General features: G+C 45.1%; 2 protein-coding genes across 2 annotated transcripts in view; one reads left to right on the top strand and one right to left on the bottom strand.

The window, feature by feature from the left end:
* Window positions 1-15,813, bottom strand: part of LOC102992180 (A-kinase anchor protein 17B) — a 109,928-nt gene extending 94,115 nt beyond the window's left edge. The window contains exons 1-2 of the mRNA XM_055081884.1: window positions 15,744-15,813; window positions 13,870-13,940 (exon numbers count right to left, since the gene is read on the bottom strand). The gene's annotated coding sequence lies outside the window, so the exon portion shown is untranslated. The remainder of the gene's footprint in view (window positions 1-13,869; window positions 13,941-15,743) is intronic.
* A 162-nt stretch (window positions 15,814-15,975) lies between these two features.
* The window catches only part of SLC25A43 (solute carrier family 25 member 43), a 35,585-nt gene continuing 25,903 nt past the window's right edge, over window positions 15,976-25,657 (top strand). Inside the window, exons 1-2 of the mRNA XM_024128231.3 lie at window positions 15,976-16,250; window positions 22,685-22,926. Coding sequence (XP_023983999.1) covers window positions 15,976-16,250; window positions 22,685-22,926 — 517 coding nt within the window. The remainder of the gene's footprint in view (window positions 16,251-22,684; window positions 22,927-25,657) is intronic.

Consider the following 25,657-nt stretch of genomic DNA (forward strand, 5'->3'; position numbering starts at 1 on the left):
GCGGTACGCGGGCCTCTCACCGCTGTGGCCTCTCCCGTTGCGGAGCACAGGCTCCGGACGCGCAGGCTCAGCGGCCACGGCTCACAGGCCCAGCCGCTCCACGGCATGTGGGATCTTCCCGGACCGGGGCACGAACCCGTGTCCCCTGCATGGGCAGGCGGACTCTCAACCACTGCACCACCAGGGAAGCCCCTGTTGGAAATATTTTTAATCCATCTCTTCATCTGATAAATATTGCACACTTACCATATGGCACTTACTGGGGATACAGTAGTGAACAAAACAGGCAGGCTCCTCTCATCATGGAGCTTATGTGCTAATGAGGGAGAAAGACATGAGACAAACAAATATATAGGGACCAAAAAAGTGATATGAAGGAAGTACAGGGCACTATGAGATAGTATAAGAGAGCGTTTGTGGTAGTTCTCTCTGGAGAGAGAATCTTCAAGCTGAGAGCTGAAGTAGAAGGACCCCCATGTGAAGACAGAGGAAGCTCACTGCTAGCAGAGGGAACTGCATATGGAAAGACCTTGGCACGTGTGAAGAACAGAAGGGATAGCAGAACTTATTAATAAAATGGAAATGCATGGGAAATAAGGGAGAGGAGACCATCAAAGATGGCTAACTTGCAAACTGGGTGAACAGTGATAGCTATTTACTGCGGTGAGGAAGACCTTGGAAAGAACAGATTGGAACAGGGTGAGAATCAAGTGTTCCACTTTGGACATGTTGAACTGGAAATCTACTAAATCTTCAAGTGGAGATGTCAGTTGAATATACAAGTTTGGAGCTCAGGGGAATGTCTGGGCTAGATTTTTATTTTGAGTCATCAGTATAGGTGGTATTTAAAGCCATGGGACTGGAAGAGATTATTAAGGGAGTAAGCGAAGCTGGAGAACAGACGTGGACCAAGGACTGAGTCCTGGAGCATTCTAACATTTTAAGATTAGACTTTGTCAGATCTGCATTGTCATCTGAGACTCACCCTTCTTTTTTTTTTTTTTTTTTTTGTGGTATGCGGGCCTCCCTCTGTTGTGGCCTCTCCCGTTGCGGAGCACAGGCTCCGGACGCGCAGGCTCAGCGGCCATGGCTCACGGGCCCAGCCGCTCCGCGGCATGTGGGATCCTCCCAGACCGGGGCGCGAACCCGGTTCCCCTGCATCGGCAGGCGGACGCGCAACCGCTGCGCCACCAGGGAAGCCCCGAGACTCACCCTTCTTAATTCTCCTGCCTAGCCTCTCTCTGTTGACAAGTGTCAGGTCTGCATCATGGTCTGAGGCACTTCCCGCCCAGTCTTGCTTCCTCCTGCTTTGTATTTCACAGGTAGTACCCCCAGTAAACCTCTTGCACTCCTAACTCTGTCTCAGTATCTGCTTCCCAGAGGACCTGAACTGACGACAGCTGGTACTAGGATTGGTCTGAGAAAGCAGACGTAAGGTGGGGCTTTGGGACTGGATCATTTACTACATTAAATGAAATGAGAACATCATCCCAAGTGGTATGTGGGCCAAGGCCCAATTGCTAAAACTTTCACTGGTAGTGAGTTGGGAGAATGTTCTGGTGAAAGAAAATGTGCTGGCAGATGCAATGAAAAGAAGATGTGGATAACATTGTTTGCAAGGACAGTGGAATTGGCTGGCTCTTATTAAACTGCACTGAAACCCTATGGAGGAATAATAGAACTACTGAGGGCAACTAACATTAGAAAACTAAGTGTAAAAGCCAGGGTGCCTCTTGGGGAGCTCACAAGGAGGTCCTTAGCTTCTTCAGTGAGCGAGCAGAAAAATCTAAAGACAAAACTTAGAACTTAATAATTAGAGTCACCAAGCTTCAAAGATAACTGAACACTTATCCAAAGCAGATCTGTTATGCCAAGGTCAGGGCTCTAGTTGGGAAAACCCAGGATCCTGGCAAATGGCATGAGAACATCTAAGTAGATGCCTCCAAAGATTTTTGGCTCCCCAGACCGCTCTGAATCCTCAGAGCGTGCAGAGGTAACCCATTCCTCCCTATTAAGGGCTAGCATTCACCTCACTTCTTTAGGGAAGACGGTAAAAAGGCCTCTCCCCTATAAGGCACAAGACCTGCCTTCACCTCTTCTCCTGGTTATCAGGCCAAGAACTAGGGTATAACCCAGCCAGGGATGTACTGGACTCGGTAAGAAAGAAAAGGGTCTATATACACCAAAAGGGCTGCCAGACCTTGCCAACATATGCTGGAAGGAGCCAGAGAGATCCCATGGGTTGGATTTCAAGGGTGTTTCAAGTTCTGGGTCCAGAATTTCAGACTGGATAAGGGAGGGTTTATTGACTTAGGAGCACTCCCAGGACACAGGTCTTAACACCTTGGCAAGGACCCTAGGGGTAGGTACAAACCCACTGTTATGGTGGCTCCTAGAAGCCTGGAGAAAGTGATAAACCACACCGAGTGAGGTTAAAATGCCTGAATTGCCACAGTAGATGGTAAAGAAAGGAATTCAAACGTTCAAAGAAGTAAGCATGCTGGAGTGGCTATGTTACCTGAGGCCAGAAAACCCACCAGAGAGTAATGCAGCATGGGAGGACTCTAGGAAACACACCACTGACCACAGCCAAGAGGAATGCGCTGGTGAGAGGGGGGGCCAGCATCACCAAGAAGTTCTGTGGTGGCTCTTCTTTGCAGGCCAGGGGAGATGCTAGGAGAGGCAATCACAGAGTTGGGTTCATGAACAGAGGCCAAAGTAATAAGGACCGCAGCTTTGGCTGCGTTTAACTGCCCAAAGCCAGGAGGCCACAATAACTGTAATGACTGGCCATGTCAGAGGGGCAGCCAAGAGAGCTTGACCCTCAGGGAGTCAAGAGGATTAATAGAGTATGGTGCCCCTAGGGGCAAACAGACGGACAACCAATAAGGATGTTGTTTAATTATACAATTTTTAAAAAGCAGCAATAGAAAAGAGGCTGAGGGTTAACACCCCCCAAAAAAGCCATGATGCTCTGCCCAGTTCCTGGACCTGAGTCAGTTTTCAGACCCAGAACCCACTGACTGAAGAAGTGGCTAGGTCCCCAGGAGGAAGGACACTGCATCACCATGGTAATTACAGACCATAATAATAGTTCCAGTCCTTCCCTAAAGGGATCTATGGCCATTTACTTAGGTGAGTGTATGCTGGGGAAAGGGGAGACATTTAGAGGACTGCTAGACATTTAATACCCAGAGATCTAAAGTGTCTCTCTAGGAAGGGGTTCCAGGTAATAAATAGGGAGGTAGAACACAAATTTGGATAAAAGATAGTTTGTAAATATAGGTGTATTCTCCTGGGATACAGGATTTAACACCCTGGCAAGGTCCCTGGAATATGGTGCAAACACAACTTGAAGGTTGGATCCTAGAAGCATAGAAAACATGTTGGTTGATATTAACTTTGGGTAGAAATGCCTGAACTGCCATGACAGACAGTGGCTTAGAAGGCTCCGGGAGGAGGGCATGCTGCAATGGATGTGTTATGTGAGGTCAGAATATCCACCAGAGGATTATATTGTACAGAACAGCTCAGGGAACACACTGTTCACCAAGGCCATGTGGAATGTGCTGGTGCGAAGCACCACTGAGAAGTTCATGTGGCTCTCCTCTGCAGGCCAGGGCGGACAGTAGGAGGGGCAAACGCGGAACTGCTCTCATAACTAGCAATAGGGATGACAAGGCCTCTTCTATCCAGGAAGGACCAGAAATTCACTCTGGTGGTTTTGACTTTCCTGCCCACAGAAACTCAGCCAGCACCACAGTATCCAGGGACCTAAGGAGTGCCTGACTGTGCACACCATGGAATCTGACACAGCATAGCAGCTGACCAGGGACTTGCTTCAAAGGAAGTGTGGGAGTGTGCTTGTGACCATAGGACCCCCTGGCATGTTACCTTCCACACCATTCAGAAGTAGCTGACCTGATAAAGCAATGGAATGGCCTGCTGAAGGTGCAGCTGAAGCACCAGCTCAGAAGCAATACTCTGCAAGGATGTGGTACCATCCTCCAGGATACAAAGTAAATGCTAAATCAGAGACCTCTATATGGCACCATCTCTCCCCAAGGAGAAGTACATGGGTGCAGGAACCAAGCCGTGGAAGCAGGAGTCACCACATACACAGTCATTCCCAATAACTTACTAGGAGGGAGACATTGTGCTTTCAGTCCCCCATAATTTTGAGCTCTGCACTGTAAGAGGTACTTGTCCTCAAAGAGGGCACACTCTTACCAGGGGCACAGCAAGAGTCCCACTGAACTATAAGCTGCCAGCAGTGTACTCTGGAGGCCAGAGGGATGGGAGGTAAGAATCAAAAATACTCTGTTATAAGGAACTTGTACTACACATGAAGCAGTATGGTATTATTTGAAGGCGGACTTAGATTAGTTAAAAATGTATATTATAGGGGCTTCCCTGGTGGCAGAGTGGTTGAGAGTCCGCCTGCCGATGCAGGGGACACGGGTTCGTGCCCCAGTCCGGGAAGATCCCACATGCTGCGGAGCGGCTGGGCCCGTGAGCCATGGCCGCTGGGCCTGCGCGTCCGGAGCCTGTGCTCCGCAACGGGAGAGGCCACAACAGTGAGAGGCCCGCGTACTGCAAAAAAAGAAAAAAAAAATGTATATTATAGGGAATTCCCTGGTGGTCCAGAGGCTAAGACTCCGCACTCCCAATGCAGGGGGCCCAGGTTCAACCCCTGGTCAAGGAACTAGATCCCACATGCCGCAACTAAAGATCCCGCATGCCGCAGCAAAGATCCCACATGCAGCAACGAAGATCCCGCGTGCCACACCTAAGACCCAGTGCAGCCAAATAAATAAATATTTTTTTTAAAAAGAGTAAGTTTTTAAAAATGTATATTATAAACTCTAGGGCAACAATTATAATTGGTACACTAACAGGAATAAAAGATAAAGAAACACAAAAAGAAAAGAAAAGAAAAGAATTGGCATACTAAGAGAGGAAATAAAATGGAATCATATAAAAAGCTCAATTAGGGCTTCCCTGGTGGTGCAGTGGTTAAGAATCTGCCTGCCAATGCAGGGGACACGGGTTCGAGCCCTGGTCTGGGAAGATCCCACATGCTGTGGAGCAACTAAGCCCATGAGCCACAACTGCTGAGCCTGCACGTCTGGAGCTTGTGCTCCACAACGGGAGAGGCCGTGACAGTGAGAGGCCCGCGCACCCCAATGAAGAGTGGCCCCCGCCCTCCGCAACCGGAGAAAGCCCTCGCACAGAAACAAAGACCCAACACAGCCATAAATAAATAAATAAATAAATTTATTTTTTTTTAAAAAAAGCTCAATTAATACCATAGAAGACAGAAAAAGAGGGTGGTGAGGAAACAGAGAACAAATGCAACAAATAGAAAACACTGACAAAGATGGTAGATATTAATCTAACTATATCAATAATCACTTTAAATGTGAATGGTCTAAATGCACCAATTAAAAGACAGAAATTGTTGGAGTGGATGAAAAAACAAGACCCGCTATATGTTGTCTATAACAAACCCACTTTGAATCTAAAGACAGGTAGGTCAAAAATAAAAAGGATAGACACAAATATACCAAGAAAACACTAGCCAAAAGAAAGCTGGAGTTGCTACATTTCTATCAAAGTAGCTTTCAGAACAAGGAATACTATCAAGCATAAAGAGGAGCATTACATAATGATAAAGTGGTCAATTCTCAAGAAGAGATAACAATCCTAAATGTATATGCACCTAACAACAGAGCATCAAAATAGGTGAGGCAAAAACTGACAAAAGTGAAAGGAGAAATGGATATACCCACTATCAGAATTGGGGACTTCAACATCCTTTTGTCAGTAATTGATAGATCAAGCAGACAGAAAATCAATATGAATATAGAGTGGATAGTGGAGAAGGGAGAAGATGACAACCAGTGGAAGCCCTGAGACCAACTGCAGCAAGGTGTAATTCTTCCCATTAACCTCCTCTACTATGTTTACCATGGAAAGAGAGGCTCACAGGAAAATTGTGCAGTTTTGGAGAAGAGAATCCAGGCAACACAACGGGAAAACTGGGCAGGCATGGAGGTGCACGGCTTCGATCACTCTTCAAGAAAGAATTTGCCATATATCTGTAAGGAGTGAAGTTAGCTGACAGCCTCCAGCTGCAGCACCTTCCAAGATCAGCTGCAGCATCCTTGACAAGACCATGCTTTCCCTTGGAAGATTACAGTCAATGACGGAGCATGGTGGCAATACTAGGGCCTGGCCATTTCTGTCCAACTTCAGACTCTTCTAACAGGCCGTCTTTCCTCCAGAACTCTCCATTGGGTTGATCAAGACTTTGTCACATCTGCCTTGCAGCCTAAGTCATCTCTGCCCAATTCCCCTTCCTCCCCCAACCCTTTCACATGTGTCAGATCTGCATTATGGTCTAAGGGTTTTCCTTGCCCGGTCTTGCTCCCTGCCCTTTTAGCTTTCACAGGCATTATCCCCAGTCAACATCTTGTATTCGTAACTCCATATTAGCATCTGCTTCCTAGAGGACCCAAATTAGCACAATTAGCCACTCACCACTGCCATCCACTTTGAGAAATTCTGCAGAAGACACTTAATCAAGCATTTCAAGAGTCTCTTCATTATGATCAAAATGTTTTCAGCAAGTTCTTCAGTTAAATTCACAACTAGGTAATCTAGACAATGAAAATCATTTACTACCCCAAACTCACAATCTCCATCAAAGCATATGTGCTACAGCTACAGTTTTTGCAATCATTGCATTCAGTTTCTCTTGCATGGTACTACAATGATGAAGCTTGTCATAAAAACATAAATTTGGGTTGTTCAAAGTCAATCCTAGCCATGCTTATGATCATTCAAATTGAAGGTTTTTTTCCCAGAAAGACACAGATTTTTCTTGAAACTCAAATACTCAAGAGATGACTTTTCCTTATGAAAATCAGTGACTTTCTTGAGCAAAAGTAGTCATTTATAGTCATTGCCCGTCTCTTCATAAAGCTGAGGAAGAAAATCCTTAACATAACTGACAAGCATTAAGTGCTTCTCTTGAATCTCCATGTGTAGCTCAGGTAGAGAGAGCTTTCCTGTGGATAATAGTGTGTAGATAGATGTGTTAGTCAGGGTAGATTAGACTCTGCTGTGGTAACAAACAAACCCTGAAATTTCACTGACTTAACACAAAGATTTATTTCTCACTCACACAAAGTCCTATGAGATGGTTCCTGTCAAACAACTCTCCTAGATAGGTTTCCTCTAAGTGATGAACTCAGGGATCCAGGTTCCTTGCATTGTGCTCTGCCATCTCAAGTCCTTTGCTTCCAGCTGCGGCAACAGCAGAGAGTTTCAGCATGAAAAATTATGAAGGCTATTGGATGGGCCAGGCCTGGAAGTGGCAGTTATCAATCCCATCCACATTCCATTGGCCAGAACAAAACCACATGATCCCACTTGGCTAAAAGGAAAGCCAAGGGGAAATATAGACAAGCACATGGATATTGGTGTACAATCTCTTCCATAATAGAACTTTGCTTTTGGGGTAACAGCTTGAATACTTGAAACAAGGCCTCAAGTTGGATTTACTACAGTTTTAACACCCTTCATACTTTATCCTTATACATCACTTCTAGTCTAAATTATTCTCATGATGTCCTTCTGTATCTCTGTTAATTGCATCACCATCCACCCATCTACTCAAGTCAAAAATTTAGAAGTTATCCTTGTTTCTTCTACATGAAAAGCAGAAAAAAGAGAGCCAAAGAGCCCAATGCAGGGGTGATTCCAAAGCAGCGTCCATAATATTATGGTCTTATAGGAAGGCATATTCCTACAATGAAGATGGGTTGATCACATTTACCTGTAAAGAGTATCTATCCTAATATTCCCCTAACTTCTCATTCTAGTGTGATAGCCCATTAATACTCCCCTAAAGGGAAGAGGGTGCCTTGAATATCTAATGTGAGTATTCAGGTCTGCTTAGCAGTCATACTTCTCACAGTCAATTAAGAAACAGACATTCTGATGCATATATCAGTATCACATGACTCGGTTCATTCATTCATTCATATGTTAAACAAATATTTAGTGAGTGCCTACTAGCCTATGTGGCATGGCACCGTTCTAAGACCCAGAAATATAGAAGTATACAAAATAGACAAAACCCCTGCCCTCATGGAGTTTACATTCTAGTGGGCTAAAGGAAGACGGGTTTTTAAGGAAAATACATAGTATGTCAGATAGTGATAAATTCTATAGAGAAAAAGAAAGCAGAGAAGCGGGCAGTGGTGGGAGTAGAAAGGCCTGTTAGGAGGAAATTCCAATAATGTAAGGGAGAGAGAATAAATTTTAAAGGGAAAAAATGAGTGCCAGGCACAACTACAAGATTTTTGACCTGAGTTACCAAAAAAAAAAAAAAAGTTTCATTTACTGAATGGGGAAGACAAGGGGAGGGGCAGATTTGGTGGGGAAGAGCAGGGGTTTGGTTTGAGACACATTAGGCTTGAGATGCCCATTAGATGTCCAAGTGGAGCTATTAAGGAGGAACCTGGGTATGAGAATCTGGAGTTCAGGGGAGGATTACAAGCTGGAGATACGTATTTGAGAGTCATCAGGACATAGATGGTATATAAAGCCACAAGACTAGATGAGATCACCATGGAAATCAGTTTAAACAGAGAAGAGGCTCAAGGACTGCGGCTGAAGCACTCCAATATTTAGAGGTTGTGGAGATGAAGAAGAACCAGCAAAGAAGACTGAGAAGGAGTGACCAGTAGTTATCAAGAGTCAGCCCCCGGAATCAGCTTATTGCAGGGTACACTGACAATGCTGAATTTCTGGATCCGCAAAGCTAACGAATAGATAGCAGGGACTCCCACCAAAGTACTACTGGCCTGTGAAATCTGGCCGATTAGTCAGTCAGCTTTTCCCTTTGCCATCTTCAAAATGCAACAAACCTCATGCAAATTATATGCAAAATAGCAGCAGCATGGCAATATTGTGGGAGATACGGCTAGTCTCTGGTTGAGGATACTAAACACCAGAACCGTGCATGCCACACTTGCAGGAGGAGCTCAGCCCTGTGACCCTCCAACCAGGCTCTCAGGCCCAATCTTGGAGAGCTTCCAGAAGACACAATGAAAACCACTCCCAGTGCCCCAATGGCAAAGGTCTACACACCTCATTGCAGCCAGCTGCTGCTGCTTTCATTGCTGCTGCCAACACCAGCTGATCTAGAAGGGACACTTCCCACGACAACAGCTGGACCTTCCCAGCAGGTTAGGGTGAGGATGAGGTTAAGTTAGTGTTCGGGTTGGATTAAGGTTAGAACTTCCCGTCTGTGATGGGCTAAGTCCCAGTGGCCTTGAGCCTCTCCTCGGGATGTTCCCTCCACATCCTGCTGTAACTGAAACCTTGGCTGTCTGCTGACCCCTCTAAAGTGCAGGCTGTTTATTCTCTCATCTCCCCACAGCTAAATGCCTTAGAGAGGGCCAAGAGGTGGAGCTGGAGCTCTCCTTGCTCCCCAAGGCCACTTCCTGATCTTCGTTCCTCCCCACTCTTGAGAAGTCTCTGGCTCCTCCTTGACTCACACCATCCTGTTATTTCACCCTCTCCCCACCCTGCTGGCAGTCTTCTGTCACCTTCCTGGTCACTGCCCTCATTCATAAAGGCTTTAGTTTTTGACTATCTGTCCTCTTTGTCCCAACTTCTCTCATCATTCTCAGTGATTTCGACATTCACACGGTCAACCACCCAGCACCCTGGCCTCTTGTTTCCTCAATCTGCCCATTGCCAGCGATCACTGCCATTTTGCGGAGCACTTCACAATCTGAAGCAGCTGCTTGTTTGTCAGCTTCTGGAAATCATGTGTAGATGTGTGAGTGAAAAAAGTGCATTGAGGTACATGGACCTGTATCTTGAAGGTGTTGTAACATTGTGTATAATTGCAAAATATTGGAAACCACCTAAATGTTCATTCCTCGGAGCGTGGCTAAATAAACTATGGTACATCCATACAATAGGATACGATGTGGTTATAAATAAGAGTGACAACAATACCTATGAACTGAGTTGGAGTAACCCCTAGGATATAGTATACAGTGAAAAAAGCAAAGTACCAAAGGTATATCTGTAGAATATTACCTTTCATGTAATAAAAGGAGATATTTTCATGCAAGCACCTGTACACAAATGTTCATAGCAGCTTTATTCGTAATAGCCAAAAACTGGAATCAGCCCAAATGTCTACCAATGGATAAGTGGATGACCCAATTGTGGTACATCCACACAATGGAATATGACTCAGCAATGAAAAGGAAGAAACTATTGATGAACACAACAACATGGGTGAATCTCAAAGACATTGTGCTGAGTGAAAGAAGCCGGTCTCAAAAGGTTACATGCTGTATGTTTTCATTTATATGACATTCTCAAAGGGCAAAACTATGAGAACAGAGAACAGATCAATGGCTGCCAGAGCTGGGGGTGGGGGAGGCCTTGACTACAGACAGGCAACACAGGAGAATTCTGGGAGCTGATGGAGCAGTTCTGTATTCTGATTGTGAGGGTGGTCACGCAGATGTATACATGTGTTAAAACTCATATAACTAACTCTACACCGAAACAAGGTAATTTTACTGTGCATAAATGGCAAAAAGTGTAGAGGTGGAGCTGGTGATTAAAATGCGATGAGTTTAGGGAAGTCCCTGGAGGTCCAGTGGTTAGGGCTCCACGCTTCCACTGCAGGGGGCACGGGTTCGATCCCTGGTCAGGGAACTAAGACCTCACATGCCATGTGGCCAAAATAAAAAAAAAATGTGATGAGTTTAGCCCTAGGTCTTCAGATAGATATTAAAGGTGTATCATTTCATCACCTGGACCATCTCTTAGTGCTTTAAAAATACCAGCTGCAAAGAAACTAAAAGTATTAGGTGACTACCAGCCGCATGGCACAGGGAGATCAGCTCGGTGGTTTGCGACCACCTAGAGGGGCGGGATAGGGAGGGTGGGAGGGAGGGAGACGCAAGAGGGAAGAGATATGGGAACTTATGTATATGTATAACTGATTCACTTCGTTGTAAAGCAGAAACTAACACACCATTGTAAAACAGTTATACTCCAATAAAGATGTTAAAAAAATAACCACATTATCATCCAGGTAAAAAAAAAAATTGAAATTTGGATTCCCATAGCCTGGTAATGGAAGCAAATTAAATTCCATTATGTGAAATATGTATCCCCAACATAGTTCCTGATACAGAGTAAGTATTCAATAAACATTTGTGGAATGAATAAATGAGTGAGAGAATGAAAGAAGGAAAAGGCTCACACATTTTGATATGAACCCTTCCTGCCTCAACATCATCAAAAATTTTGAAGCAGAATGGAAGGAAATTCAAGCATTGCTTAAAGTTAAATACAGTGTGCCAAGGGAGAGAAATGCAAAAGCTATGGAAGCCACACTTTATAGTGTTATATTTAACTGTAAAGGTCAGAGCTGCTGAAGTCATTGTTGACACACTTGCCAAAACTGCTGCTCAAGACATGGTGAAAATGATGACTGGGGACAAAGAGTCTCTGTCAAATATCACAGTTCACTCTAGAATTACAGATGTGGCTGGAAATTTAAAATGGCAAACATCCAATTTCTGACAAAGCTGATATCATTCCCTGGGAATTGATAAATCTACCAATCTTGTGAATCTAGTTAATCTTTTGCTATTTATCATATATGACCTAAATAAATAATTTCGTGAAGACATTATGTTCTGCTAATCTTTTCCAACTTGTAGAACTGCAGAAGATTTCCTTCCTTCTTTCCTTCCTTCCTTCCTTCCTTCCTTCCATCCTTCATTCATCTAACTAATGTTTACTGAGCACTAACTATGTGCCAGCCAGCGTTCCAGGCACAGGGGACACAGCTGTGAACAAGAGACAACATCCCTTCCCTCATGGATCTTACATTCTGGTAGCTGGAAACAGACGCTAAACCAAGAAACGAAAAAGAGCAGATAGGGATAAATGCTATACAGAGAATTGAAATGGGGCGATGTGGCAGAGTGCATGGGGGCTGTGTAGACTGGGTGGTCAGGCGAGCCCTCTAACAGGAGATAACATTTAAGCTGAGCTCGGAATGACAAGGAACCAGGTCTGCAAATATCTGAGGAAAGAAATTTCCAGAGAGAGCAGCTAGAGCAGTGGTTCTCAAAAGGAATGGCACTGTCTCCTAGGGGGCATTTTGGACACTGGGGAGAGGGGAGCCAGAGTGATTGGGGTATCCTACTGGCATTTAATGGGCAGGGCAAGGATGTTGCGTATCTGCAATGCACCAGACTGTCCTGCATCCTTCATGGCTTTCAAAGATCCCACCAGGCATCCATGTAGGTGGAAAAGCTGTTTCTAATTATCAGAGTTGAAAACTTAACTCTGCTTAACTCTAAAATACAAAACATTTTTCTCACAGTGTTTATGTACACAGAATTTACCAAGAATGCAATTACCATGTAAATAGAAAGCAGATTGTATTTTGTTTCATTCAGAACTTCTCCAAGAGTTGTTCAACATTTCAAAACCAACACATCCCTCATGGCAAGGCAAATATCACCAGAAACACTGCAGCTAATGGGAATGTTTCAGGGAAAATTGTTGATGGCGGAGAGATTTTTTTTTTTTAATGGATAATACATACCCATGGTAAAAAGAAAAGAGGGGAAAAAGCAAACAGTACAAAAGTGCACACAGTCAAAAGTCAATCTCCCTTCCACCTCTGTTCCTACCCTTCCCAGTTTTCTTCCCTAGAGATAATCTGATTATCAGGTTTTTTTTAATGTCCTTCCAATGGAATTATCTTTCTTCTTTAGAAGGGAGGAAGGGAGGGAGAGAGGGGGAAAATCCATACAAATGAATATTTGTCTGAGCATTAAAAAAATGATGAGGAAAGATGCACACAGCAGGGGGGTATAGTTCAGTGGTAGAGCATTTGACTGCAGGAAAGATGTAGGCGCGCGCACACACACACACACACACACACACACACACACACACCAAGCTCTTAAGGTCGGTTGCTCTGACGTTACCTCAGAGGATGCACAGGGGGACTTAATTTTCTTTAATACACTTCTATACTGTTTTTCTTGGTATGACAGGTATATTCTACTTTTGCAATTTACAAAATTCCATAAGGTTAAAGAATAAAATATAAATTAAAAGAGCAGGAATCAACCAACATTGGCATAAATATAGCAAGATAAACTATAATCTTAGAAACATCAGCAAGTTAAACTAAGGTAATGTACTAACAGAAGATTTAACTCAGTGAGAAGAGAAAAAGTGAGAGTTGGAGAATCAAAAACTGTGAGCATCTCCCAAGGCCTGATGAGGACAGGAGGCTGCCTACTGGCCTGAATCAGCCAGCCACCCTTTTTCCTCATATTACAATACTACTTCTAAGATTACTTTACTTACTGCCTCTTTCCTGTTTTTTCTTTTTTTTAGTTATCATAAATTTATTTTTAACACAGCAGTCCAGTTTCACATCGTGTGCCTTTTCCAAAGTTGGAGATCCTTAACTTACTATGTTCTTCACAGACTTTTCAACAAGTATGAAAAAGAGGCAATGAGATTAGCTTGAGTCTACAAATCGCAATCCAAATATAGGACACCCTCAAGGACTGATTTATGTTTAAGATCAATCTACATAATGTTCCCAATGCTTAGCAAATGAATGAGACTCTGGCTGAGTAAAATATGAACAAACCTTGTTACATTAGCACATTATCAAGAAAAGACAGAAGGCAGCAAATAAATACTTTGCTGTTACTCATTTTACTGTGCAAGGTTCCTGTTGTGAAAAATTACTTTCGAGGTTAAAATATACCATCAACTCACGATCTCTCCTGGCCCGCAGCTGTGAAGATTAAACTGGTTCTTCGCCTCTGGCTCACTTGAACATCTTATTCCTGCTGAAGACAAAAAGAACAGCAGTGCTAAAGAAAAGGGTATACCTGGTTCCCAAGGTGGATGCAATTGAAAGCTCACGCAAGTTGCCTTAAAACCAAACAAAACCAATACAACCCAGTTGAGCCAATCTCCATACAATGGGGTTATTGCATCAACTGTTCCATTCCCAGGGCAGAGCTCCCTGAAGGACCTTTAGGATCTAGTCCTGTTGTCCAACGGAGTGCTTTAGGACAGAGCTGGTAACTGAAGTTTCCCTTACTGTAGTCCCCAAATTCCAATTCAAACCCTCTTAAAGTCCAGTGTCCCCTGGTCTTTAGAGTCATCAACCTACTTTCTCCAACCTCCCACAGCCGTGAAATTAGCTTACAGCGAGACAGGCGAATTCACAAAACAAGAAAAATAAGCATCCCCAGTGGCTGAGAGCAGAGCAAGGCTTCTGTAACTAGAACAAGTCCTCTTTTTCCATTTCTTTTTCTTTTATTGAAGTATAGTTGGTTTACAATGTTGTGTTAATTTCTGCTGTACCGCAAAGTGATTCAGTTATACACATATATACATTCTTTTTCATATTCTTTTCCATTATGGTTTATCACAGGATACTGAATATAGTTCCCTGTGCTATACAGTAGGAACTTATTGTTTGTCCATTCTATATATGATAGTTTGCATCTGCCAATCCCAGTCTCCCAAACCCATCCCTCCCCCACTCCCCATACCCCTTGGCAACCACAAGTATATCCTCTGCCTGTTTGTTTCATAAATAGGTAGAACAAGTCCTCTTGATCTAAACCCTGCAATGCCGTTTAGAAAAGGATCCTTTATCATCATGTGTGTTAGTAAATGTAGAAAATAACTATACAAGCCTAAAAGCAACTGTGTACCTGGGATGTCTTCTACTAATGGACTGCTAGACTGCCTTTTCACTATTATTACTGATATGGCTTTTTAAGAAGAGAAAACAGGGAGAAGTTTGGAATTTTTTTAACTTATCAAAATCCTTCTTAGACTCTGGCCAAGTCACTCCTAACCCTTCTTTGCCTCTGTTGTCCCCTTAGCTCGCAGAACCACTGAAAATGTCTCTACTTGAGAGACACTCTGCAGTCGCCGTGGACATGTTAGTGTAGCTGGTAGTGGACGTTGGCATAAAATCGACCTAGATTTGAATCCTGATGGCATCTAGCAGCTGTGCCTAGAGCAAGTCAATCTCTCTGTCTTGGTCTCCTCTTCTGTAAAATAATATCTAATCATGGCTAGCACATCTGTAGTGTTACCTGCATCATTTTTCATTTAATACCTACAACAACCCCTAAAGGAAGAAACTATAGATGAAGCAACTGTGGCACAGAGAGGTTGAGTGACTTCCCCAAGGTCACACAGCTGGTAAACTGCAGAGCCAAGATTCTAACGCATGTTGGAGTCCAGGCCCTAACCACCACACCTACAGCCTCTCCGATTGAGAGCAATAAATGAGGACACACCTACTAAGGGCTGTTTTGAGGATTAAAGGAGTAAATGTATGAAAAGCCTAATTCAAGTGTCTGATATCGTGTGTATGTTAAAGAAAGTTTTTTTTCCTTCTGCACTGGGAAATCTGTAAGGCTTTTTCCTGGGGCAGAAAAAAAGGTTGGAGGGATGAGAACAGAGGCGAGGGGAGGAAGGGGGCAAGGTGGAACGTAGAAAGGAAAAAAGGAGGTAAACAAGGCGGTGGGGGGGGGCACTGAATATTCAGGACGCAAGAAGTGGAGCGGGCTAGGCCTTGAGAGAACGCGGTGACTCTTTCTCAACTGCAAACAGAAACGTACCGGCCGAAGAGCAGACATTAAACCGGCGCGGCCTCAGCCCGGAGATGGCATCCTCAACCCCGCCCCGGCCCTAGGCCGGCTCCGCCGGGGCGCGGACCGGCTTCCCGTCCGGGCCGCGGGTCCGCCCTACGCCGGGCGGAGCCTGGCCCGCCCCCCGCACCGGAGGCCGGGAGCCCCAGGCCCGAGCCACGCGATCTGCCGGCCGCCAGGGGCTCGGGGCCGGGGACGCGCGATGGCGACTTGGCGGCGGGACGGCCGTCTTACGGGCAGCCAGCGGCTGCTGTGCGCGGGGCTGGCGGGGGCGCTCAGCCTCAGCCTCACCGCGCCGCTGGAGCTCGCCACCGTGCTGGCCCAGGTCGGCGTCGTGCGCGGCCGCGCCCGGGGGCCGTGGGGCGCGGGGCTCCGCGTCTGGCGGGCCGAGGGGCCCCGCGCCCTGTGGAAGGGGAACGCTGTGGCCTGCCTGCGCCTCTTCCCCTGCAGCGCCGTTCAACTGGCCGCCTACCGCAAGTAAGAGCCGGGCGCGGGCGGCGTGGGCGGGGCCCAGGGCCCGGGGCCCGGGAGGCCGCCGCCGGGGGTCCCGCGGCCCGACGCCGCCCGGGTGCCCGGGATCCGGCCAGCGGCGCGCCACAGCCCCCTTCCGGAGCGCGTGGGAGCCCCTCGGGCCAGAAGGCAACCTCTCCGGCCTCCAAAGCGCAGTCCCCACCTTTTCCTTTTCACCTTTTCTTGGGATTCCTGCCCCGCCGGGTGCAGTTTTGTGGGGACGCAGCTCTGGCCCAGAGAGGCTGACCGGGTTGGTCGGGCGAGGAGGTGGAAGGGGGCCAAAGGAGATTTGGGGGGAAGGAGTGAAGAGATCTCCGGAGAGATGGCCGCTAATCCTTCCCACCATCCGCCAACTTGGAAATTTTGCTTTGGCTGGCTTGGGAGAGAGACCCTTTTGAAGATGCGTGTATGGAAGTGTGTCAGAGCCCCCAGAAGAACGTGCTTGGTAGGGGCACAGGGCCCAATCCACTGCGACAAAAAGGCCACGGAGTTCGGCGCTCCCCACCCCCCAAGAAACTGGACTTTAGGGTCCTACAGCGGCTGCAGCTTCCCCTCCCCAAACTGCAAGCAGCTCCAACCTCGCTGCTCCCTGGACTCCTTCTTTGGGCTTTTAAAACCTCCCCCCAAAACAGCTGCATTTTAGGAAAACATCTAAAGAGGTAATGCCAGATGACTCAAAGCTTCCTCAAGAGCTCAGAGATACTTGCATTTTAACTGGAAACACAAAGTCTAAAAGAATGAAGCGGTAATGATGCAATTTCAGGTAGTTCTGCAGCTGGAGGGATGTTCCCCGTGTTCCTCATTCGCTGGGCACACTGCCAACTCGGAAGACTGGCCTTGGCTCAGAATTAGAGAAACACAGCCCACAGTCTTGACCGCGTAGGTAGGCCTTGGAGGCTAACAGTCAAAGCATTTTGCCTTTGGCTCTGGGAGGCCAGAGCTGGCAGTCTCACCTGACAGCTGACAAACAAGCCCGATGGAATCTTCCTTATCACTGAGTCCTCGAGGCCAGTGCTCATTTCACCTGTGCCTGGGAATAGAGTTGCTTTCTCTTTCTGTAGGAAGGGAGGGTAGTGAGATCGTGGGGCATTTCTGTCAAGGCTCTCTTTCTTCCCCAGCCCCCTTTCCCTCAGCAACATCTGGCTTGCAGTCTGTAAACAGTTCTCCTCTGAATTTTAATGACTCAGTTTCTCCCCACTTCACTCTGCTCTCCACAAAGTATGGAACTCCTCCTTTGGAATGTGTACCAAGGGGAGGGAAGCAGAACTTCAAAGGCTGGTTTAAGTACTGAGGCTTTGCTGCTAACCATCTAGAATATATACAGTCATCCCTCCGTATCCGGAAGGGCATTGGTTCCAGGACATGCCCCCCCCAGCCAAAATCCCCAGATGCTCAAGTCTCTTACAGGAAATGGAGTAGTATTTGCATGTAACCTATACAGTCATCCTGTACACTTTAAATCATCTCTAGTTTGCTTGTAATACCTAATACAATGTAAGTACTATGTAAATCGCCGTAAATACAATGTAAGTGCTATGTAAATAGTTGCTGATGTGCAGCAAATTCAAATTTTGCTTTTTGGAACTTTCTGGAATTCTTTTTCTGAATATTTTCAATCCGCAGTTAGTTGTGGAACCCACAGATACGGAGGGCTGACTGCATATTATTGGATTTTTAACAGCTTTACTGAGATATCATCGACATAAAAATTATATATGTTTAAGGTGTACAACTTGATGTTTTGATATATGTATACATTGTAAAATGATCACCATGATCAAGCTAATTAACATATCCATCACCTCTACCTAGTTACCATTTTGTGTGTGTGTGTGTGTGTGTGTGTGTGCGTGTGTGTGTGTAAATCGTTGGATTTTTACAACACCTGCCTCCTGCCCTGTAAGGTCCACAGGGCACGAAGTATTATGCCCACTTTACAGATGCACAGTTGGGCTCAGATTGGCCACGCCACTCGTCAGTGACAGAGCTGAGCTCCACCACCTGGCCTTCTGACTCCAGTGCCCAGGCCCTATTACCTCATGCTGCCTTTCTCTCTGCCTTCATTAAGTGACCACGGTATGCATGATGCTGGGGACGATGCAAGATGAAAGGGGCATGGTCCCTGTGCCCCAGAGCTTACAGAGCAAAAGAATAAGGCTAGTGTGTCCATAGCATGTGATTGCTAAGGATAAAGTGCCATAGCAATTCACACCGCTGATGACGGAGGAGGAGGAGAAGATGTGAAGATGTCACAGTGGCGAAAAACCATTGGAGTTTGGTGTTGGGAGAATGAGTAGGAGTTTTCTGGCAAAGATGGGGAGAAAGATACTGCAGATAATGCCACAAGCAAAGGCACAGAGGTGGGAAGGCATGCAGCGTGACTGGAGCATAAGGTGTGTCTCTGCTGTAATGGGAAATACAGCCAGAAAAGCAGGTTGGAATGAGATCTTGGAGGGCCAGATTAAGGAGTTTGGACTTTACTTGGAATGCAAGGGTAGCTGTGGGGGATTTTTGATGGGGGAGCGCTGTGATTAAAGCAATTCAACAGGAATTGTTGTCACCTGGTAGCAGTGGAGGACGGCTAAAGAGCAGGAAGGGTGGGGCGTGGCAGGGCCACCTGTCGCACTAGTCCATGTGGCGGCTGAGGGCACCTGAAATAGGCTGATGACAGTGGGAGTGGAGAAGAGGAGATGTGTGGGAGAGGAAGAACAGATAGTTACCCAGGCTAGGTTCGCTAATATTTTTTTCCTGCAAGATTAGTTTCTTTCTGGAAATTAAAAAGAAATATTTCCATGAGAGACAGCAAAGTGGTTGATTAATCATGGTGCCAGCCTTCCTACATAAAGACAATACCCCTTGGGTCCATCATTATACTGATTAATCTCTACCCTCCTGACCATGAATTTGCAAAACAGTTGGTTGGGAGTAATGGTACAGCCTATGATTATGGGTTTGAACTAAGCATAAACCTCCAGAATGTTCAGAAAATGGAGTGGTTCAGTGACTTGTCCACAAACACAATTCATGGCAGAGCTGGAGCTTGAAACCAGGTCTTCTAGCTCCTTAGTGCAGGGCTCTGCCCAACATTGTGATGCTGAAGTGTCTCCTTACTTGGATTTACAGTTAAAAGAATCCACTCAGTAGAGTCTATTAGGAGGTAGGTCCTCGTGCTAAACAAATAAAACCTAACACAATGGATGGCTTTCAAATATATCAAATAGTAGACCCTCACCCAACTTTATGCCACAGCTGTTTGTCTAGCTGTATAAACATTGGTTTGGGTCCCTGAAACTCTGAAATTGCTCATAACCAACACCATTTCCTTATTGTGTAATCGATTCATGAGCTTGTGTTTGGCTGCTAACTTGGGTTAGGTTGAAGTGTTGGCAGTTCTACCTACATACATCCAGGGTGTGTGTAATATCCATGTGCCTGAAAGGAAGGGGTTACTGCTGTTCATCAGCTTAGCCAGTTTCGCTGGAAAAAGCTTCTGCGCAGTGTGTACGAGTGGGAGGAAGAGCAGGAAGGGGAACACTGCTGCTGCACCCAATCAGACAAGCACTTAAGAAGTGGGGACCAGGATGATGTAATTGATGGCCTATCGGGGTGCCCTGCCTTGACTCTGATTGTAAGAGGAACGATTTGTAGTCTCTGTATAGTAAAAGTCTGAGAAAAAGGACTTTCTTTGGTTCTTCTTTTTAATTTTGTATATTTGATAGCAAGACCCTACATTATAAAACAAACTCATAGAAAACAGAACTCCTCTTCCTAGTTCATCAAGTCATTCAGAGAACCAAGGGCCTAATGCCTCTCTTGTTGCCCCTATCAGTCATCTCTTTGGCAGGGCTGTTGAACTCTCTTAAGATCTGTGCTGAATGCTAGCGCAGTGTCTGGCACAGTGTGGATGTTGGGTGACTGGGGAATGAATGCATTAATGCCCTGGGAGTGTCGAGCGCGATGGGGAATAAGGAGGAGGCAATGAGAATGAATGGTGTTTCTTTTGGCATTCGAACTCCTGCTTCTAGATTGTTCCCGCTTGCTGCAGACCACCCCTCCAGCCAAGCATTTCCACTTCCTGTCTCCCCTCCCCTGGCTAAGGTTCCCCTGCCACTTGATTGGCCAGGGGAGGGAGGAGGGAGGACCAAGGGTGTGTGCAGGCAGTGAAACCGAGGCAGACGGCCCACCGGTGAATGCCAGCTTAGTTACCTGCATCTTTAAAAGGTTGCTGGTTCACTCAAATGACTGTTTCAGTTGGTGCAGTTAAGGTAGGGTGACAGAATGAAGTCCAGACTTTCCTACAGCTTGAAGGAGATGTTTTTAATCGACCAGTGTTTACTTGGGAGCAAAGGAGCCGTCCTAGAAGCCCTTCAGTGGTTTCACCTGAACTCTGGCTCGTCTTATTTATCAGAGAGGGGGCCCTGGCCTGCTGCCAAACTGAAACAGCAGGAAATACACAACTTCACTGGAGCTTGGAAAGCCAAAGAACTGGGGATGCTCTCATTTTTAAAAAGATACAATACTTTTATTTTACCCTATCTCTGTCCACTTTCTTTTTATTCAGATCCTTGCTATCCCTCTCCCTCTCCCCCTCCCCACCCTCCGACAGAAAATATTATTTTTCCTGATTTCCAAGCCCTTTTATTAATTTTGTCCTCATCAGCAAGAATGAGTAAAATTCCTTTGCTTCCTGGCCAGGGAACGTGCACCATGTAAAAGTCCCCTTAGAACAATTTCTGCCGAGGTAGGCCCTCATGACTGGGGATGCACTGCTTCCAGAAAGAGGGATTGTAACGGAGTGGCTTTCTATTCTGCATTTAGAAAAGTCCACCCAAAGCCATTTTTTTTACTAAATTGTGAAACTGCAGAGAAGCACAGAGAATAGTCTTGCAAACATTCATATACCCACCATGCAGAATTGACAGCATGAAAGATAATTAGTTTAAAAGATACTTCAACTATCTTTTTTTTACACAAGAAATAAAATATTACAGATAAAGCTGAAGTCCCCTTCATTCTGATTCCCGGTCCCATCTACTCTCCACCTTCCTGGGGGTCTATTTTATACTTTTTTATATGTATCTATATCTATCCATGATTAGTATAATATATGGTTTTGTGGATGTGTTTCTTAATTTAAGTGTAGTCAGCCCTCTGTATCTTCGGGTTCTGCATCCATGGATTCAACCAACCACAGATTGGAAATATTTGGGGGAAGAATTCCAGAAAGTTCCAGACAGCAAAACTTGAATTTGCCACACTCCAGCAACTATTTACATAGCATTTACATTGTACTAGGGATTATAAGTAATCTAGAGATGATTTAAAGTATATGAGAGGACAAATAGTATACCATTTTATATGAGCAACTACTTGAGCATCTGCAGATTTTGGTATCCGTAGGGGGTCCTGAAACCTGTGGATATACAGAGATGGCTGCAAATGGTTATCATACACTATAGGTCACTCTACAACTTGCTATTTTCACTCAACTTTATGCTTTTACGATTTATCCATGTAAATACATAGTTCTAAGCACATTCATTTTAACTAAAGTATCATTGTATCACTGTTCTACAATTTATCCATTCCCCTACAGATGGACATTTAGATGGTTGGATTTCACTTACAAACAACGCTGTATGTGTCTTCATATGTACCCGTGCAAGAGTTTCTCTAGGATATGCACCTAGAAATGGAATTGCTGGGGTGAAAGTAGGCATTTTTCCAATTTTACTAGATACTGCAAAGTGACCTACCAATTTACACTTCTCACAGCAGTGGGTGAGCGTTCCTGTTTCCACAGTTTCTCACCATCACTTGATGTTATCAGACTTTTTAATCTTTGCCAGTATGCTGGTTGAGAAGTGGTACTGTGTTATTGTTTTTATTTGTTATTTCCCTGACAGTTGGTGGGGTGGCACATCCAGTATATTTTTTAAAACTCAATTACTGGGGATGCTCAAAGTCATCGTTTCAAGCAATTTCATTTACGTTGCAACAGAATCAAAGGAGCACATTCCAGTTCCGTATTTACCAAGTATTTCTGTTCATTTACACCCCACAGGCAAGCCAGGGTTGACAGTTATGCAGATAAAAGGGGGAAATGCTTGAAATGAAGTGAGGACTTAGGGTAGGTGGAAATAAGAGGGTTAGGTGTCTCTTCCTTATAGCTGTTATATAAATTATAACAGCTAATTTTATATAATTAGAATTATATTCATTAATATGAACATAATTGAATGTGTAGAATTGAATGTGTTATTCATTAATCCTAATACATTAGTAATTTTCATTTTGTAAAGCATTTCCAAATGCAGGGAAATGTTGCAATAAGTAGCATCGAGCACTCTAGCACAATCCATGGCTGATTCCCTTGGGCTTTTCTCCCTATTTTCTCCCAGGTTTGTTGTGCTGTTTACGGATGACCTGGGCCACATCTCCCAGTGGAGGTCCGTCATGGCTGGGAGTCTTGCGGGCATGGTTTCCACCATCGTGACATATCCTACAGACCTCATCAAAACCCGGTTAATTGTGCAGAACATGCTGGAACCATCTTACAGGGGGATCCTCCATGCCTTTTCTACTATTTATCAACAGGAAGGGTTCCTGGCCCTTTATCGAGGGGTTTCCCTTACTATTTTAGGTAAGATGGAACTTTTCACCTTGTCCAAGAAAAGACTGTGTTCTTTGATACATGCAAATGACTTGTATACCTTTGTTGGTAACCAGTTAAATCCATTTTACTGAGTTCAAGGGATATATATATATGAATGTATTGTATACCTTTGTTTGTAACCAGTTAAATCCATTTAACCGAGTTCAAGGTCATATGGATTCAATCCACACAGAGTCAATTAGCTTCATTCTATTCCATAGCCATACACCCCACTCCTAACTCTAGTCTGTTATATCCCGGGGAGGGAGTAGGACAGAGTGCATGTGGCTCAGCACAAATTGATAGGAAGACAGTCCCACACACTCCCCATCTGACTGCAGGAAAGAGTCTCTGCGTGCATCGGTACACGTATGAGCACAACCAGGGTAGCAACTGTAGCTTCTGTGGTCTTTGGAACCTTTGCCAGGGCTACACGTGCACAGGTCACCAGGACCCCCAATTGCCAGTCCAGTAGACTTTTGCCTTTTATCCGACCTTTGTTGCAGCATTTGATGAGATCGATCACTCAATTCTGGAAACTTGGCTTCTAGGACCCCACTGTCTCCTAGATGTCTTTCCCACCTCTCTGCAGCTCTTTCTTATCTGGCTCATCTGACGATGCCAGCCCCCTGTGTGTCACTATCCCCCAGCTCCTGCCTTAGCTTTCTTCTCACCCTCCATACCCTCCCTGGGTGGCCTCATCTAAGCTAGTGGCTTGAACAAGCATCATTATACTCTAATGACTCCCAATCTCATCTCTATAATAACAATGACTAATTGCAGTTTACTATGTGCCAGGCACTGTGCTAAATGGTTTGCATACAGTTCCTCATTTAAGCCTCATTTTACAGATGAAATAGCTGCTTGGGGAAGCTAAGTGACTTGCCCAAGGTCACAGATAGAAAGTGGAAGAATCTAGCAATATAACCCCTCTCTCTTAACCACTGACTACTACCACTTCCCAATGGCAGTACAGATGCCTGCTATTGGACACCCTCACTTGATGCTCCCTTGGCTCACTGAAGTCAAGAGTAAACCTGATGGCCTCGTTAGTCGCACACCTGCCCCCCTCCTGTGTTCCCTAATGAACGAGACTGCCTTTCTTTCACCCAGTGGCCCAAGCCAGAAGAAACCTAGAATCACTTCAACTTCAACTCCTCCTCTCACTCCACGCCCACTTCAGCCACAAGTGTTGTCAATTTCACCTCTTTTAACTCTCAAGTCTGCCCCCTTCTCCATCCCCATCTTCTCTGCCATAGGTCACACTCTCATCATCATCTTTCCTGCAGACACTTATGAGAGGCTCTTACCTAGTCCCAGTCTTGGGTCTCTGCTGCCCTAGTCTGCCCTGTGCCCTGCTGCCAGGGTGTGATGATCTTTCTAAGTGCAAGTTGATCATTTCACCAACCTCTTTCCACTGCCCTCCTTAAAAGCCTTCACTGACTCCTGTGAGCTACAGGGAAAAGCCCAGATTCCTTGTGGCATACTAGATCCTTCAGACCTGGCCCTGCCAGCCCCTCCTACCTCATCTCCTGTCACGTTCTACCTGCACTCCTGCTTTGGCCATCTAGAAATACTTGCATTTCTTGGAAACACCACTCTCTTTGTACATGCTGTTCCCTTTGTCTGCTCTCCCACTGTCTGATGAACTCCTACTCATTCCTCAACACCCAGTTGAAAAGCTCTCTCTTCTGTGAAGTCCTTCTTGATTCCCCCAGGCAAAATTAATCCCTCTGATGCTTGTGTACCTAAAGCACTTTGTATAGCCCCCTTACTATGGCATATGTCATCTGTCTGTCTCTCCCACTAGATGGTGAGCATCTCCAGGAATTAGCCTACTTACACCTCTGTATATTCCTGGCACCTGGCATAGGGCCCATCACATAGCATAAGCTCCACAGATGTTTTCTGAATGAAGGAAAATGTAGGGTTGGTGCGTCATTTTTAATGTGTTTATTAACTAAATATTACATTTTTCTAAAGATGAGCAACCCCACTAGTGTTAGCCCCTTTTAAATCTCATTTTGAGGGAGAAATTGAGTCCCTGCGTAAACTTCAGATTGCTCCCAAAGTTTCTGGAAGTTTCAAAGTGCCAACTACTGCACTACTTGCTCACCATCTTTTCCTAGAAAGGTAAGGCTGCCATACAGTGCAGGGTACCCACTGAGCCCTGATATGGCCACATCTCACACTATCTCACTCTTCAGGTTTCACAGACTGTTTCCTTCTCAGCTAGAGATCAGTTCCCCCTAGTCTCCAAAACTTGATTAAGTACCGCCTACTAACTTTTTTTTCATGGGAGTGATTTTTTTCCCCAACACTCTATTTTTTTAAATTCAAACACCCAGAAAAGTTAAGAGAATTGGAAACAGCCTGGATAAACAACAAGGTCCTATTGTATAGCACAGGGAACTATATTCAATATCCTGTAAAAACCATAATGGAAATGAATATGAAAAAGAATATATATGTATCACTGAATCACTTTGCTGTACAGCAGAAACTCACACAACATGGTAAATCAACTATACTCCAATAAAATAAATTTTTTTTAACATCTTTATTGGAGTATAATTGCTTTACAATGGTGTGTTAGTTTCTGCTTTATAACAAAGTGAATCAGTTATACATATACATATGTTCCCATATCTCTTCCCTCTTGCGTCTCCCTCCCTCCCACCCTCTCTATCCCACCCCTCTCATGGTCACAAAGCACAGA

Source organism: Physeter macrocephalus, chromosome 21, assembly GCF_002837175.3.
Source record: "Physeter macrocephalus isolate SW-GA chromosome 21, ASM283717v5, whole genome shotgun sequence".
Classification (NCBI taxonomy): domain Eukaryota; kingdom Metazoa; phylum Chordata; class Mammalia; order Artiodactyla; family Physeteridae; genus Physeter; species Physeter macrocephalus.